Source organism: Sceloporus undulatus, chromosome 1 (assembly GCF_019175285.1).
Source record: "Sceloporus undulatus isolate JIND9_A2432 ecotype Alabama chromosome 1, SceUnd_v1.1, whole genome shotgun sequence".
NCBI lineage: Eukaryota > Metazoa > Chordata > Lepidosauria > Squamata > Phrynosomatidae > Sceloporus > Sceloporus undulatus.
In genome coordinates this window covers 67,497,003-67,510,695 of record NC_056522.1, presented here as the reverse complement: position 1 = coordinate 67,510,695, position 13,693 = coordinate 67,497,003, and the positions used below count along the sequence as shown (strand labels likewise).

The 13,693-nt window shown below is 39.5% G+C and overlaps 1 protein-coding gene across 1 annotated transcript in view; it reads left to right on the top strand.

The window, feature by feature from the left end:
* The window catches only part of MTR (5-methyltetrahydrofolate-homocysteine methyltransferase), a 113,719-nt gene that overhangs the window by 23,571 nt on the left and 76,455 nt on the right, over nt 1-13,693 (top strand). The window contains exons 5-8 of the mRNA XM_042474173.1: nt 680-772; nt 1,541-1,647; nt 2,463-2,522; nt 8,010-8,104. Of these exons, the coding sequence (XP_042330107.1) occupies nt 680-772; nt 1,541-1,647; nt 2,463-2,522; nt 8,010-8,104 (355 nt within the window). The remainder of the gene's footprint in view (nt 1-679; nt 773-1,540; nt 1,648-2,462; nt 2,523-8,009; nt 8,105-13,693) is intronic.

The following is a 13,693-nucleotide window of genomic DNA, read 5'->3' as shown; positions in this document are numbered from 1 at the left end:
TTTTTTTTTCCCAGAGGGGTTGTCTGCATGGGCCAAAAGCCAGGTGCTCCCCCTGACCTCACTTCCTCCAGTGCAGATGATGCAGGCCCAAACCCCAGGGACAGGATCAGGCCCGATCCTGGTAGACTGGACACAGATCCAGTGGATCTGACCCAGTCTTAGGGTAAACATCCTTTACCACAGGTCCGTTTGACTCATGGTCTTCCATGGAACTTCCTAGAAACTCCACATCAAACCATGGCTGTTTATGTGGCCCCCTGTGGACCTTACCTTACCTTCCCATGCTGTCCTTGATACTGAGAAGTCCTTCCACCGTCACTGGGTCTGATGTGAAAGCAAGGCCACATGGGTGCTTCAGACCCAGCAATTGGGGGGGGGGGAGTTTCCTTAGTACCAGTGATAGTGAGGAATACTAAGGGTCCTGGGCCAGTAGTGGGTCCTGGACTGGTGCAGGGATGCACCAACCTGGGTACTGATCTGGCTGAGCACCAGGGCCAAAATAACACTATCCTGGCCTGTCTGCTCAGCCTCTTAGACAAATATCTGTTTTATAGTTTTCCTTCAGCCACTTTGTAGGGACCAGTTCCCTGTTCTCATTCATATTTCTTGTGATGTTTTAATCCTGTGATTCAAAGTTTGCCATATGAATGCTGTGTTTTTATGCCTCTTCTTTGTTAAGGACATAAAAGATATGTTGCTGGGGCAATGGGTCCCACAAACAAGACCCTTTCTGTTTCTCCTTCAGTGGAAAAGCCAGATTATAGGAATGTTAGTAAGTATTGCTACTTACTTTTTGTTTAAATAGTGTATAAAGATACTTGTTTTTGATGCTTTTGTTGTCCTGATTCTGCAGTATAAACTAAAATGCTTCTATAATCTGCAGTTGATGTGTTTAAAGAGATCCATTTTGAAATCAGTTTCATATTTCTTCTGCAGTCAGTAAATTCATTAATCACGATTTTGAGGCATTTGTGGTATCTGTTGGGTTATTGTTGGTCTTTGCCTTCAGATTATTTCCAAATTATGACGACCCAAGGTGATCATATCTCTGGGTTTTCTTGGCAAAATTTGTTGGTTATGGACCTGCCATTGACTTCATTTGAAGTTGGGAAAATATAATGTGCCCAAACCCAGTGGATTTCCATGGCTGGGTGGGTTTGAACCATGGTCTCACGGAGTCCTAGTCCAACACTCAGACCACTACACCACACTGGTGGCCAGCCAAATCTGTTGTGTAGCCAAGCAAATTACATGCAGGTCTAGAACATTAGTACCCAAACCCAGCCCACTAGATGTTGTTAGACTTGAACCCTCAGAAGCTCCTGGATTCTGAGAGTTTAATCCAACATCATCTGGGGATAGCTAAACATATCCTGTCACAGTTTGCCTCAAAACAGTAGGAAATAACAGAACAAGATTACTTTACTGCCCTTACATATTTATGAAGCATGATTACCATGTTTTACATTGGAATTAGAATGAATTTTTCAATGTCATATGTGTTGTAATGAGATAATCTGTTTTGTTTGTTTTTTAATAGCTTTTGATGAGCTCGTGGAAGCTTATACAGAACAAGCCAAAGGACTTCTAGATGGTGGAGTAGATATCATGCTAGTTGAAACCGTATTTGATACAGCCAATGCAAAGGTGAGAGTTCTAAGCAAAAAAATCTTGAATATGTGTCAGAAATGTTGATAATGACTTCCTATCTCACATGTGGATTTCATGTTTAGGTGACAAGAGTCCAAAGCACATTAATTTTCTTTTATATAAGATTATAGTATGTTTTTTTTTTTTAACAACTGCATTTCAAAATGAATGTGGATGTGGGTACTGCCCTACTTGATTCCTTAATACTTTATATAGTTCTGGAGGAGGTAGAGTCAGTGTATAATTAAATTGGATAATTCCCTTGCCTTGAGAAATTTCAGGAATAAGAAAAGATAAAAAGATACAGTGATGATGATAATAACAACATGGGAACCAGGTCCAAACCTGAAGCTGTTGGCTCTGTATATATAGCACAAAGATTACATGAGGGCAAAAGAGTTTGCCCTCCCCTCCCACTGTATACTAAATATCACTGTGAGGGAGGTATTCTAGGCTAGCTGAAGCCCTGGATGTTCCTTTAGGAGCTGGGAATGCTTTGTGATATTTGTTCTGGGTGTCCACTGCCCATAACCATGACCTTTGTTTCTTGGGATTGTGAGATTTCTTGTAAGGCAGTTTGCTCCCTGTAGTTATAGAATGATATACTGGTTAGTCTTTGGTTTCTTTGTGATTCTCTGTACCTGATTTGATTTGGGGAAAACTGAGCCTCATCTAGAGAGAGTTTTGTATTGTTCTGATACTCTCCTGCTTTTTTAAAAAAAAAAACCTTTCAAGGTGAATGAAGTACTTTGAGAACTCCAAAATGTGATGAAGTTGAGACACTAATACTTTCTGACATTTTTACTGCACAGGCAGCTCTCTTTGCCCTCCAGAATTTGTTTGAGGAAGAGTATGAACCCAGACCAATATTTGTGAGTATGATAAATGAACTTTCTAGATGGATGATACTATTTTAGTTTCTGTGAGTAAGCCCTTTATCGCTTCTGTTCAGTTCATAGATGAGCAATGATGTGAATTTCCTGGAAAAAGGTGAATTAGAATATTTTCTAGAAAATATGCAGGGGTAGCTGTGTTGACCATTTACAAACTCAAACAAAAATCCACCAAACAGAGATACCTTGTACATTTCTATTGGCTAATAAAGGTATGACTGTTTGATAGAATATTTTCTGGTGCTTTAAATAATGTCGTCAGATGTAGTACATTTGGTTTAGATGCAGTGTTCAAAGACATTCAAAGCTTTATGTGGATATTATTTTATTGGGATATGTATCATAATGTAAAGAAAGTAACAAAAAATGACTACCACTGAAAGAACAATAAATATTTTTAAGGCACATCCCTAAGGAGAGCTGTGCCTGACATATCATTTACTGTATCAGCACTTCCCCCTTTTTTTGCTGAGGTAGAACTGTGATTCTTTCAGCTTCATTCAAGTATTAAATCAGTTGTGTTTCAAGTTGAGGATTCAGTACAACTAGTTCAGCACTTCATTAAAGGATGGATGTGAATCTGTGGACACAGGCAACTTACTGCATTTTGTCTTGACTCCTTGTGAAAGAGAAACAAACTTAGCAATGCATTCATTTATTAGTCCTTTCTTCTGAGCACTGCGGTTTGTGAGTGTTGCCATCCTTAGAGGAATAGTTAGAAACGATATTCTATATTTAGCCCACCTAACATGTTCAGTTGCAGTACAATAGCCCAGACAACTATGGATAAACATAGGGAGGGCAATATGTGGAAAATTTTCTGGGAAGTTTTCCCAGATCACCATATCTCTGTTCATGAACACTTTATGTTATACACTACTTAGTCCTAAATATCAGATTTCTGTTTCAAGATCCTTCTGATTTCCAAGTGCACATTATAAAGCATCACTACCATCATGTCAGCCTGAAAGAATGTACTGTTTTGAACTAGGATGGATGCTGGGCATGTAGGCCAGATCATTCTAGAAATTGTAGAACAAAGATTTTTCTAAACTAATTAAGCGATAAATGAATTTGACCAACACTGTTATTTCTGGATTGCATATCACTGCAGTCTTTCTGACTGACTAAGGGTACTCTGTTAATATAAAAGAGATGATAAAATGAAGGACACATGGAATGAAGAGCCATATGAAGATGAACCCCAAATTCTAAAAAGCGAGATGGAAACTGCAATAAGAGAAATTATAAAAAACAACCAGGAAAAGATGATATTTCAATTTAACTGCTGCAATCCACAATGACAAGAGTCAACTCTAGTGCTAAACAACATATGTCAACAGATATGGAAAACAAAACGATGGCCAACACATTGGAAATATTCAATATACATCCCCATCCACAAAAAAGGAGACACAAAAGACTGCAGCAACTATAAGACCATAGCACTAATCTCCCACGCAAGCAAAATCATGCTCAAAATTCTGCAACATAGACTCCAACCATACATGGAGAGAGAAATCCCAGAGGTGCAAGGAGGGTTCAGGAAAGGAACAGGCTATAGGGTCCACATTGCAAACATAATGGAGTGCACCAGGGAGTTCCTAAAGAAAATCAGCATGTGCTTGATAGACTACAGCGAAGCCTATGACTGCATAGACCACGAAAGGCTATAGAATGCCCTTAAAGACATAGGAGTGGCAACACATCAGGTACTGTAGTCCTGATGAGAAATCTGTACTTAGGACCAGAGGCCACTGTTGGAACAACACATGGAGAAACAGTTGGCAAAGGGATCAGATAAGGCTGCCTCTTATCAACCTACCTGTTTAGCTTATGCACAGAACATATTGTAAGGAAAGCAGGCTTGGACACAGAAAGAGGAGTGAAAATAGGAAGAAGGAATATCAACAATTTAAGATACGCAGATGACACCATAATACTAGCAGAAAACCTCAGAGTCCTGGAATGACTACTAAGGAAGATCAAGGAAGAAAGTGCAAAAGGTGGGCTTACTGTTGAACATAAAGAAAACAAAAATAATGACAATGCAGAATCTAGACAACCTAGACAATGAAGAAATAGAAATAGTAAAAGAATGTTTATACCTGGGATCAACCATTGATAGAAACAGGGACTACAGTCAGAAAATCAGAAGAAAATTACAAATGGGGAGGGTGGCTATGAATGAACTGGAAAAGATTAGTATTAAAAGATACAGTAGTAAAAAGCATTAAAATACAGTAAAATACAATGTTGTAGCAGAATTGAGCATGCAGATTATCTCTGGAAGCCTGCGTTAGGATGTAGATGAAAGCAAACTGAAGTCTGGTTTATCTCTGAAGAGGCACTTTATTTCTTAGAGTTGCTGATTAGAAAGGAACGCACTAACAATAGCTATTTCACATCCACCACAGACACAAACCCACACTGTACAGTAGAAATCTGGACTTTATATACATTTTTCCTATGTGGCCACTTTGCCTAGCCTCTTGCTGTCATCATTTCCTGTGCCACCTGAATTATTGTCCTCCTTCCAGAATGACACTGGATATTTGCATGAGCACTGCGTGCTCTCTGGCACACAATGACCTTGTACTTCCATCTGCTGATATAACCTCCATCTGCAATCAATTCCCTGGTTAACAAGCAGTACATGACCATTTGCCTCATTGTCACATCTGGACATTTTCCTTTTGGCTTTATTTACCAACATACAATACTCTATAAACCCACCCACCCACCATAACCAATAAATCAAAACAATAAACAGCAACAATAAAACAATACAATTAAAATTATTAAAACGGACAAGATAGGGTAGTCAGTGGGAGGCGACTGAGAAGCTAATTCAGGAAGGCCTGTCGGAAGAGATCAGTTTTGATCGCCTTTTTAAAGCTGTCAAGATTAGTAACACAATACAACACAATACAACTAAACACAAAAGTTATACACAAAAGTTAGAATCATACAAGCCATTGTTTTCCCTATTACCATGTATAGATGTGAGAGCTGGACAGTTGAGAAAGAAGATAAGAAGAAAATCAATTCATTTGAGATGTGGTGCTGGAGAAGAATACTGAGGATCTTGTGGACAGCCAAAAAGACAAACAAATGGGTCCTAGAGAAGATCAAGCCAAATGTTTCCCTGGAAGCCAAGATGGCAAACTCAAGGCTGTTGTATTTTGGATACATTCTGAGAAGCCATGCAACTGAGCAGAACAGTGGAGGACAGGGAGTCTTGGAGATGTCTCATCCACAGGGTCAACTTGGGTCAAAATCAACTTGAAGGCAGTTAACAACAACAACTCTGTTAATGATACTGCCAGTGTACTACATTGCACAGTTGGGCATACAGGGAGCTAGTCTGCAGTGCTCCTCCTTGGACACTTGCCAGTGGCAGTTATTGAAGTGGACATAAGACCTTATTTTTGCTGGCATTAGTTGACAACATTGGAGAGGAGAAGCTGTGATTTCACCAATTGTAGTACTTCCCCTGCTTACAAAACATATTTTATGTTTAAAATGTAGTATCTCCTGTCCCAAACCCCTGCAGGCTAAAAATTTAAATAAGGTTATTGTTCACAGTATGCAGCTCTGCATTCCCTCTGGATTCTGTGAATTTGGCCAGCTACCTTTTATGTGTATTTTTTTCAAGTATGTTCTAACCTTGCTTGACTGTTCAGTAGCCAATAAAGACCTCCTGTGGTTTATCTCAAGCATCACGTTGCCAGCTCTCCTGTATGACCCCTTGTGTAACCCTCTGCTTCTTCTAGGAGCAGCCTGCATACCTAGGGAAAGAGGCTGGCATGAAGGCTTTGTTGGTTCAGTGCAGCTGAGTTCTAGTTGTCTGGGGCTATTCCCGTTGGAGTGCATCATGCTTTGAAGGTAGCTGGCCAAGGAGGAGAATGTTGTCACTGAATGCTGTAGTGTGCTCACTGTACTCCGTGATGTGCATGCATGAAACAAGGATAGCTTGAATTGGAAACTTCTCCCTGGCTCAGTGATGTGGATGGATTAAGTATAATTAATTATGTGGAAGAAATAATGAATTCACTCTAATTTGTCCTATTTGTGATACCAAAACTACCTTATAATTTATAGGTTTTGTTCATTTGAGGCACTTCTGAGAGTTTCTGTTGAATTAGCATGTTAGAGAAGGCTTTGGCAAAAAGGGAACTTACTTTTGTCTATGTCTTCGGTTGAGCAGTATCTGATTGTAGGATGAAGTAATATTGTTGAATGACCAGAACTTTAGTTTGTGTTATGTGCTATTTGTTTCCATGGCGATCCTTTAAGATTTGGGAGACTTTTTAGTGCTGAGAGTATTACATCAGTCAGGCTCCATTTATATGCAGTGATGGAAATATAATGCCAAAGTAAAAGAAGGCATTGGAAATTGTGGTATTTAAAAGAATGTCAAAATGAAATTCTCAAAGGCCAAATTATAGACTGAAGGAGATGGAGAGGAAGAGGAGGAGGGGAAGGAGGAGTTTTTCATCCTATTATAGAATTAATGAGTGTTCCCTTTAAAAAAAAGGAAAAAATCATTTACTGGAGAGAGTGTGTGTGTGTGTTGTGTGTGTGTGTGTATGTGTTTGTATGATGATTTCTCGTGATGCGACCTCCTCTCAATGCCTTGAGATTATGTTTTATAAGAAATTGCATGTACATTTCTATACCGCATATCAGTGCACTTAAGCACTCCCTAAGCGGTTTATAATGTATAAGCTAATTAGAAGGTCCCTTATATCTGCCCAGCATCCATCCTTTATACACTTTCCCTAAATGTATCAAGGCTAGGGCCCCAAGAGTCTTCCTCTTATAAGCTTAATATCTTCGGTAATGTATTTATATGAGCCTATGTGGTTTAGAAATTACACACGCAGAGACTTCTGTTGTAACAAATAAACAATGACTTCATTGAATAACATTTAGCAAGAATGTAACATAGATAGCATAGTTCCCATGTGATATGGTTACATAATATTACAGTTGCAGGCATTTCACAGTTTCCTCTTTACAATCTCTAATACTTTCTCTCCCATTCAGTATCCTTCTCTTAACTCAATTCCTTTCAACTTTCTTCACCTCTCTTTTATATCTACTACTTCCCTGGCAGCTCCTCCCTCACAGTTGGCCTGAAACGGGATTGGCTGTCAGGAAACCAAGTCTGCCCAGTGACTCTGTCACATCTCTGTATAATGTTCAGATTCCCTAAGTGTATATTTAAATAAGTTTCCTTTTTTCACCTTGTTTTGCTTTTAGACAGATGAGAGTTAATATTTTATACATTGTGACCAGACCAATGTTGTTCACAAAGGTGGTTGCACAGAATGGTCAGCACCCTGAATGTCTCCTCTGATTGTTAATTGGGCATTGTTTGCTTCGGTTTAGCTTCTGTTGTTTGTAGACTTCTTAATTTACGATTTTTGTTTTTCCCTCTATCACCCTTGCATTCTTTAGGTGTCTGGAACTATTGTTGATAAAAGTGGACGTACCCTCTCTGGCCAGACCGGGGAAGCATTTGTTATCAGTATATCTCACAGTGAGCCTCTCTGGTGAGAGAATATGATATTCAATAGTCTGCTTATGATAAAACTGTAGCAATATGGTCTTACTGGTTTTTCTAAGATAGATTCAGAAGCATGGAGCTTTTGGTAACATTAACCATGCATTTTGCTTTGCTGTTTTTCATCCTCTACTGTAGTTATCCCAGAACTTTACATGTGCATCTTAAATTGGCAGGAAGATTAATCCAGTTGAAGCCCTTATTTATTAGTCAAATGTGTCAGTTCTTCATTTCTTTAGTTTATTTTTTTTTGGCAGTCTTCAAAAAACATCTTGCATACTTTCTCACCTGTTCCTTTTATTGCTTACATATATGTATTACATATACATGAATGTTATTCTGTTTGAATCCACTCTGTTGTTCTCCTTTGGTCTTTGCTCACAGTATAAAGACCATTAATGAGTGACCATTGAATGCCTGAGATGTATCCCAAAGGAGATGAAAACTGTTACCGTAATTTCCTTGGGATGGGAAATGTTATTTGGCAAAGATAGAAAGCCTCTGGTAATACTCTACATGAATTGATCTAATTACACCAGAGATAGGCATATCTGGGATAGGTTTGCATAATATTCTTGTGCTTGTACAGTTAGTAAAATGCTTGCACTTACAATATAAAGTGTTTCTGTTTGAAAAGTGCTTATGCTTGTAAAATGCTTATATTATTAAGAAAGATTCCTCTCGAAGCTCTATACTTGTCCCAATAGCTGCATCATTTTTCTTATCAAAAACAAAAAGGATTTGCTACTATTTGTGAATTTCGCTGTCTGGGGTAAGCCTGTGAATGGATCCCTCATGGATATGGCAGACCTACTGTATTGTATTTTTTTACCTTAACACTAAACAGTGCAGACAGCCCCTGAAACTTATTTGAAATATTAATTGTTGCTCTGGTAACTTCCATGGCATGCTATTCACCCTTTCTTGTTGTTGGTAGACTTAGTGCCATAAAAGCAGACATGGGAGGCTGCATGTTGCTCCAGGGTCACACTTAGCCTTCTTCTAAGGGCCTTTTACACTAACCAGTTTATCAATTAACTGCCATGGAGATACCCTGTGGAATCCTATGATTTTCTGTTTGTGATATTGTTGTTAACTGCTGTCATGTTGGCTTCAAGGTATGGTGACCTTATAAAGAGAGCTCTCCAAGAGACCCTCTTCTTAACAGCCCTGTTTGGATCTTGCAGATTTAAAATCTGGGGCTTCCTCGATTAAGTGAATCCACCTAGGTTTTGTTCTTCCTAGGACTACTTAAACAAATCCTCTGGTAGGCCCATTTGCCTGCTGCCAGATTCTAATGTACAGTGGGCCCTTACCTTATGTGGGGGATCTGTTCTGGAAACACCCCCCCCCCCCCCCGTGCAAGGCAAAAAATGTGTATGCTCAAGCCCCATTGAATACAATGGGGCTCATGCTTGCAGCGTGTCTGCCATTCATTCTTTTGCTGCATGGCTTCAGTATAAGCCATGTATGGTGTGACCGCATATGTCGCGGGTGCACTGTAAATGGTTTGTGGTCCATCCCTTACTTTTTGTATTCAACTACATACCAAATCAAAAAGAAACGGTATGGATTTTATAGTGTCTGCATATGTATCATGAAGTTTTGCCCTATTGCAAAACCATTTGAAATAATAATAATAATAATAATAATAATAATAATAATAATAATATTTATTTGTATCCCACCTCTCCCGGAGGATCGAGGCAGGTAACAACAGAATTCAAATAAAAATTATACAAACGAACACATAAAAATCATTTCCTCAATTCCTCAACCCTCTAACCCTTCCCTAGCCCCAATTACTACAGTATACATAAAACCATGTATTAAACAACAGCATCAGTTAAAACAATTAAAATAACAATAAAAAGCAAGCTAATTTGGGTGGGCGGATAGTCCTAGTCTGGTAGGAGGTCAGTCTGGGAAGGTCCGCCGAAAGAGTCCTGTTTTAATTGCCTTTTTGAAGGCCTCTTGAGATGTGATGTGATGGATATCCTCCGGCAGGTCATTCTAAATTTTTGGAGCGGCAGTTGAGAAGGGTCCTATGGGAAGTCGCAATCAGCCTGGTTTTATTTGGCTGCAATAGATTCTTTCCAGAGGACCTGAGTGTGCGAGAAGGATTATATGGGAGAAGGCATTCCCGCAAGTAAGCTGCACCCAAGCCATGTAGGGCTTTAAAGGTAATCACCAACACCTTGTACTATGCCTGGAAGCTGATAGGCAGCCAGTGTAGAGTTTTTAGGACAGGTGTTATTCAGACTAATCTAGATTTTTTCCGTGACCAGTCTGGCTGCCATATTTTGAACCAGTTGAAGCTGGTTCAATATACATCAAATAAATACATCTTCAGGAAGGAGAAATAGAAAAGACCTGAGGTACATGATTGTAATCATTTATTGAAATGCCTGTCTCTTATTTCTCTTAGCACTGTGGAGCTCTGGAGAGATCAAATTGATCCAGCTCCCTGCCATGCAGTTATATTCAAACAAAGCACCCCTGACAGATGGGCACCCAGCCTCTGTTTAAAAACCTCTAAAGAAAAAGAAAACTCCACGCATATTCCACTTTTGAAAAGCTCTTACCATCAGGAAATTGTTCTAATGTTAAGGTGGCATCTCTTTTCCTGTAGTTTGAATACATTGCTCCATGTCCTAGTCTCTGGAGCAGCAGAAAACAAGCTTGCTCTGTCCCCAATGTGACATCCCTTCACATTTTAAAATGTGGCTATCATGTCACCCCTTACCCTTTTCTACCACAGGCTAAATATACACACCTCCCTAAGCCACTGGGCAAGGTTTCCAGACCTTTCACCATTTTGGATGTCCTCCTCTGGACATACTCAAGCTTGTCAACACCCTAATAGGTAGAACAAGGAGGGCAGCACATGATCCATGGACCATATGAGGACCTATACCTATTTTCATGTCCCTCACTACTACTGTGGTACTGAATTTCATCAGCATAGAGGGAACAGCAAAAAGGAGCCATTTTCTTTAAAAGCAAGTCACTGCAATGCTGGTTTGTGATGATGTGACAGTGGCCTGTTATATCACTATGAGAAGAACTTACCCATTTGACAAGTGTACATCTCATTTTGTGTGTGTGTGAAAAAGAAACACGAGAATGCCTTTTAAAAAAATGGTCCTTGCTACCTGCAGTTTTTTTTAAGCCCTTGTGTTAAACATAATGATGCAGAATGGGTATGCTTACAGAAGCATTTTTCAGTCAACCTAAAGTTTGTATTTGGGGTGTGTGTGTGCAGGATGATATGCATTCATGCCCAGTTCTTTCACCATATATTTAATAAAGTCATAAAGGATTATTCTACTTGAAGATTTGTGAAGATTTCTCTCTCTCAATTTATTTGCTCTTTGACATAGAGCCTAGGCTAAAACAGTTTTTGTTGTTGTCTGCTTTCAAGTTGTTTCTGACTTATGATCACCCTATCCCTGGGTTTTCTTGGCAAGATTTGTTCAGAGGAGATTGCCTTTGACTTCCTTTGAGTCTGAGAGAGTGTGACTTGGCCACGATCACCCGGTGCATTTCCATGGCTGAGTGGGGATTCGAACTTTGGTTTCCAGAGTCCTGGTCCAATGCTCAAAGCACAACACTGTGCTGCTTACACTGTGCTAAAACAAACTTTATTTTTGATTCCACTGTGATAACACTTAAATGTCTTGCTTCTGTTATTTTTACTGATACATTACTGGTGGTATTTTATGTATGTTTTCACAATGTTTTAATGTAATGTTCATGATGATTTAGCGATGATGAATAATACAGCTCTTGCAGCTTAACAAAGCAATATACCAGACATTCACAGAAGATGAGAGGATGTGCCTCATTCTGTTCTAAAATGAAGATAGCTTTTCTCCAAACCTAAGTAGTTCAGCAAAACATAGCCTTACATACATGTTTGGGATTTCACTGTGAAAATTTTATAGATACCCCAACAGGGTCTCTGTGATCAGATGTGTGGTGGTTAAAACCTCTGAGCTTTCTATGGTATTTCACCCTGGTGTCAATAGTACTGTACTCCCATTTGTAAATAAATAAATAAATATGTCCAAAACCATGACCTGGAAGCTTCAAATGACCCTTACCTAGGCTTTAAGACATTCAGTTTGCCTAGTTCCCTTTAATGTCAACACCAGACCTATTCAGGTATTTACAAAATAGTTAATATGAATGCCTGAGTAGGTGAGACACTAATCTTCACTGAGCGTAGAGATAGATAGTCTGAAGAGGGGAGGGTTTGGTACAGAAGGAACTTTCTCATGTGTTCAGGTGTAGAGAATGTGATGTGCAACCTGTGTAGGTTTACACTGAAGCTTCATGCCAGGATAGCCACCAAGTAAACTGTCTTGGAGCTGTGTGGCTGTTCAGGAATCTCCTCCTTCCCTCCAGAGCTGATAAAGCACACCAAAACAGATGTCTCTTCAAAGAGGCTCTTTTAATTTTCAGTTGCTATATATAAAGATTCTAAAGCTACTTTCACTATACATCCACCACCATCAAGCAACAACCCACACTGTACAATGAGACTTGACCTTTATATACACTTTTGCCATACGGCCACTAAGCCCAGCCTCTTCCTGCTATGTCACCTTAATTCTTGTCCCCCAAGCAAGATGACTATGCATATTTACAGTAGTTTTACAATACTTCATAGTGCTTTCCAGCACATGATGACCTTGCAGAGATATCACCTGTTCTGACCCTTCTGTATCCAATAACTTGGTCACCATGCTGCAAGTGACCCATAGTTACCTTTGTCACTCTTTTCCACATCTGGACATTTTATTTCAGGCTTTATTTTCTGACACCAGGAACACAAATTTTTCTGGATCCTCAGTCAGGTGGAGAGCCTTCACTTGTGGGAGAATAACTTCTCTTCAGGTTGTCATTTTGCACACATGGAAAACTGATAACAGAGGAGATGAGACTACCACTACTCCCAAGAATTCATATTGTCTCTTTTCTAAATAACTGAATATATCTCCCTATGTACTTATTCTTGTACATTTATCTCACATTACATATAATCACACTATTGTTTATTTGTGTAGTACATTTATATCCCACCTTCTTGGCAGCCTAAGAAGATGATAATCTAGGTAAAGGCTTCCACAGTTTCTGCAAGATAGATATGTCAGTGATTCTCAGATAAATTCCTCAGACATCATGGCTGTCGGTCTATGTGAAATATGTTGCTTGTAACAGGCTGTTGTTTTTGTGGTTGTGTACCTTCAAGTTATTTCTGACGTATTGCAGCCCAAAGGCAAACCTATTACAGAGTTTATCTGGCACGATTTGCTCAGCGGAGGTTTGTCTTTGCTTTCCTCTGAAGTTGAGAGATTATGACTTGGTCAAGGTCACTGACTGGGTTCCTGTGGCTGAGCAGGGATTCGAACCCTGGTCTCTAGAGTCATAGGCCCGGTACAGACAGGCAAGAAAAGTGGCTCAAACCTGCATTTTCTGGTAGCAAGTTGAAACCCTGCAGTCTGCACCAGCCGCTCTCAAGGTAATTCGAATGTGTATGGCCCAATTGCATGCCATGGCATCAAGCCATGCT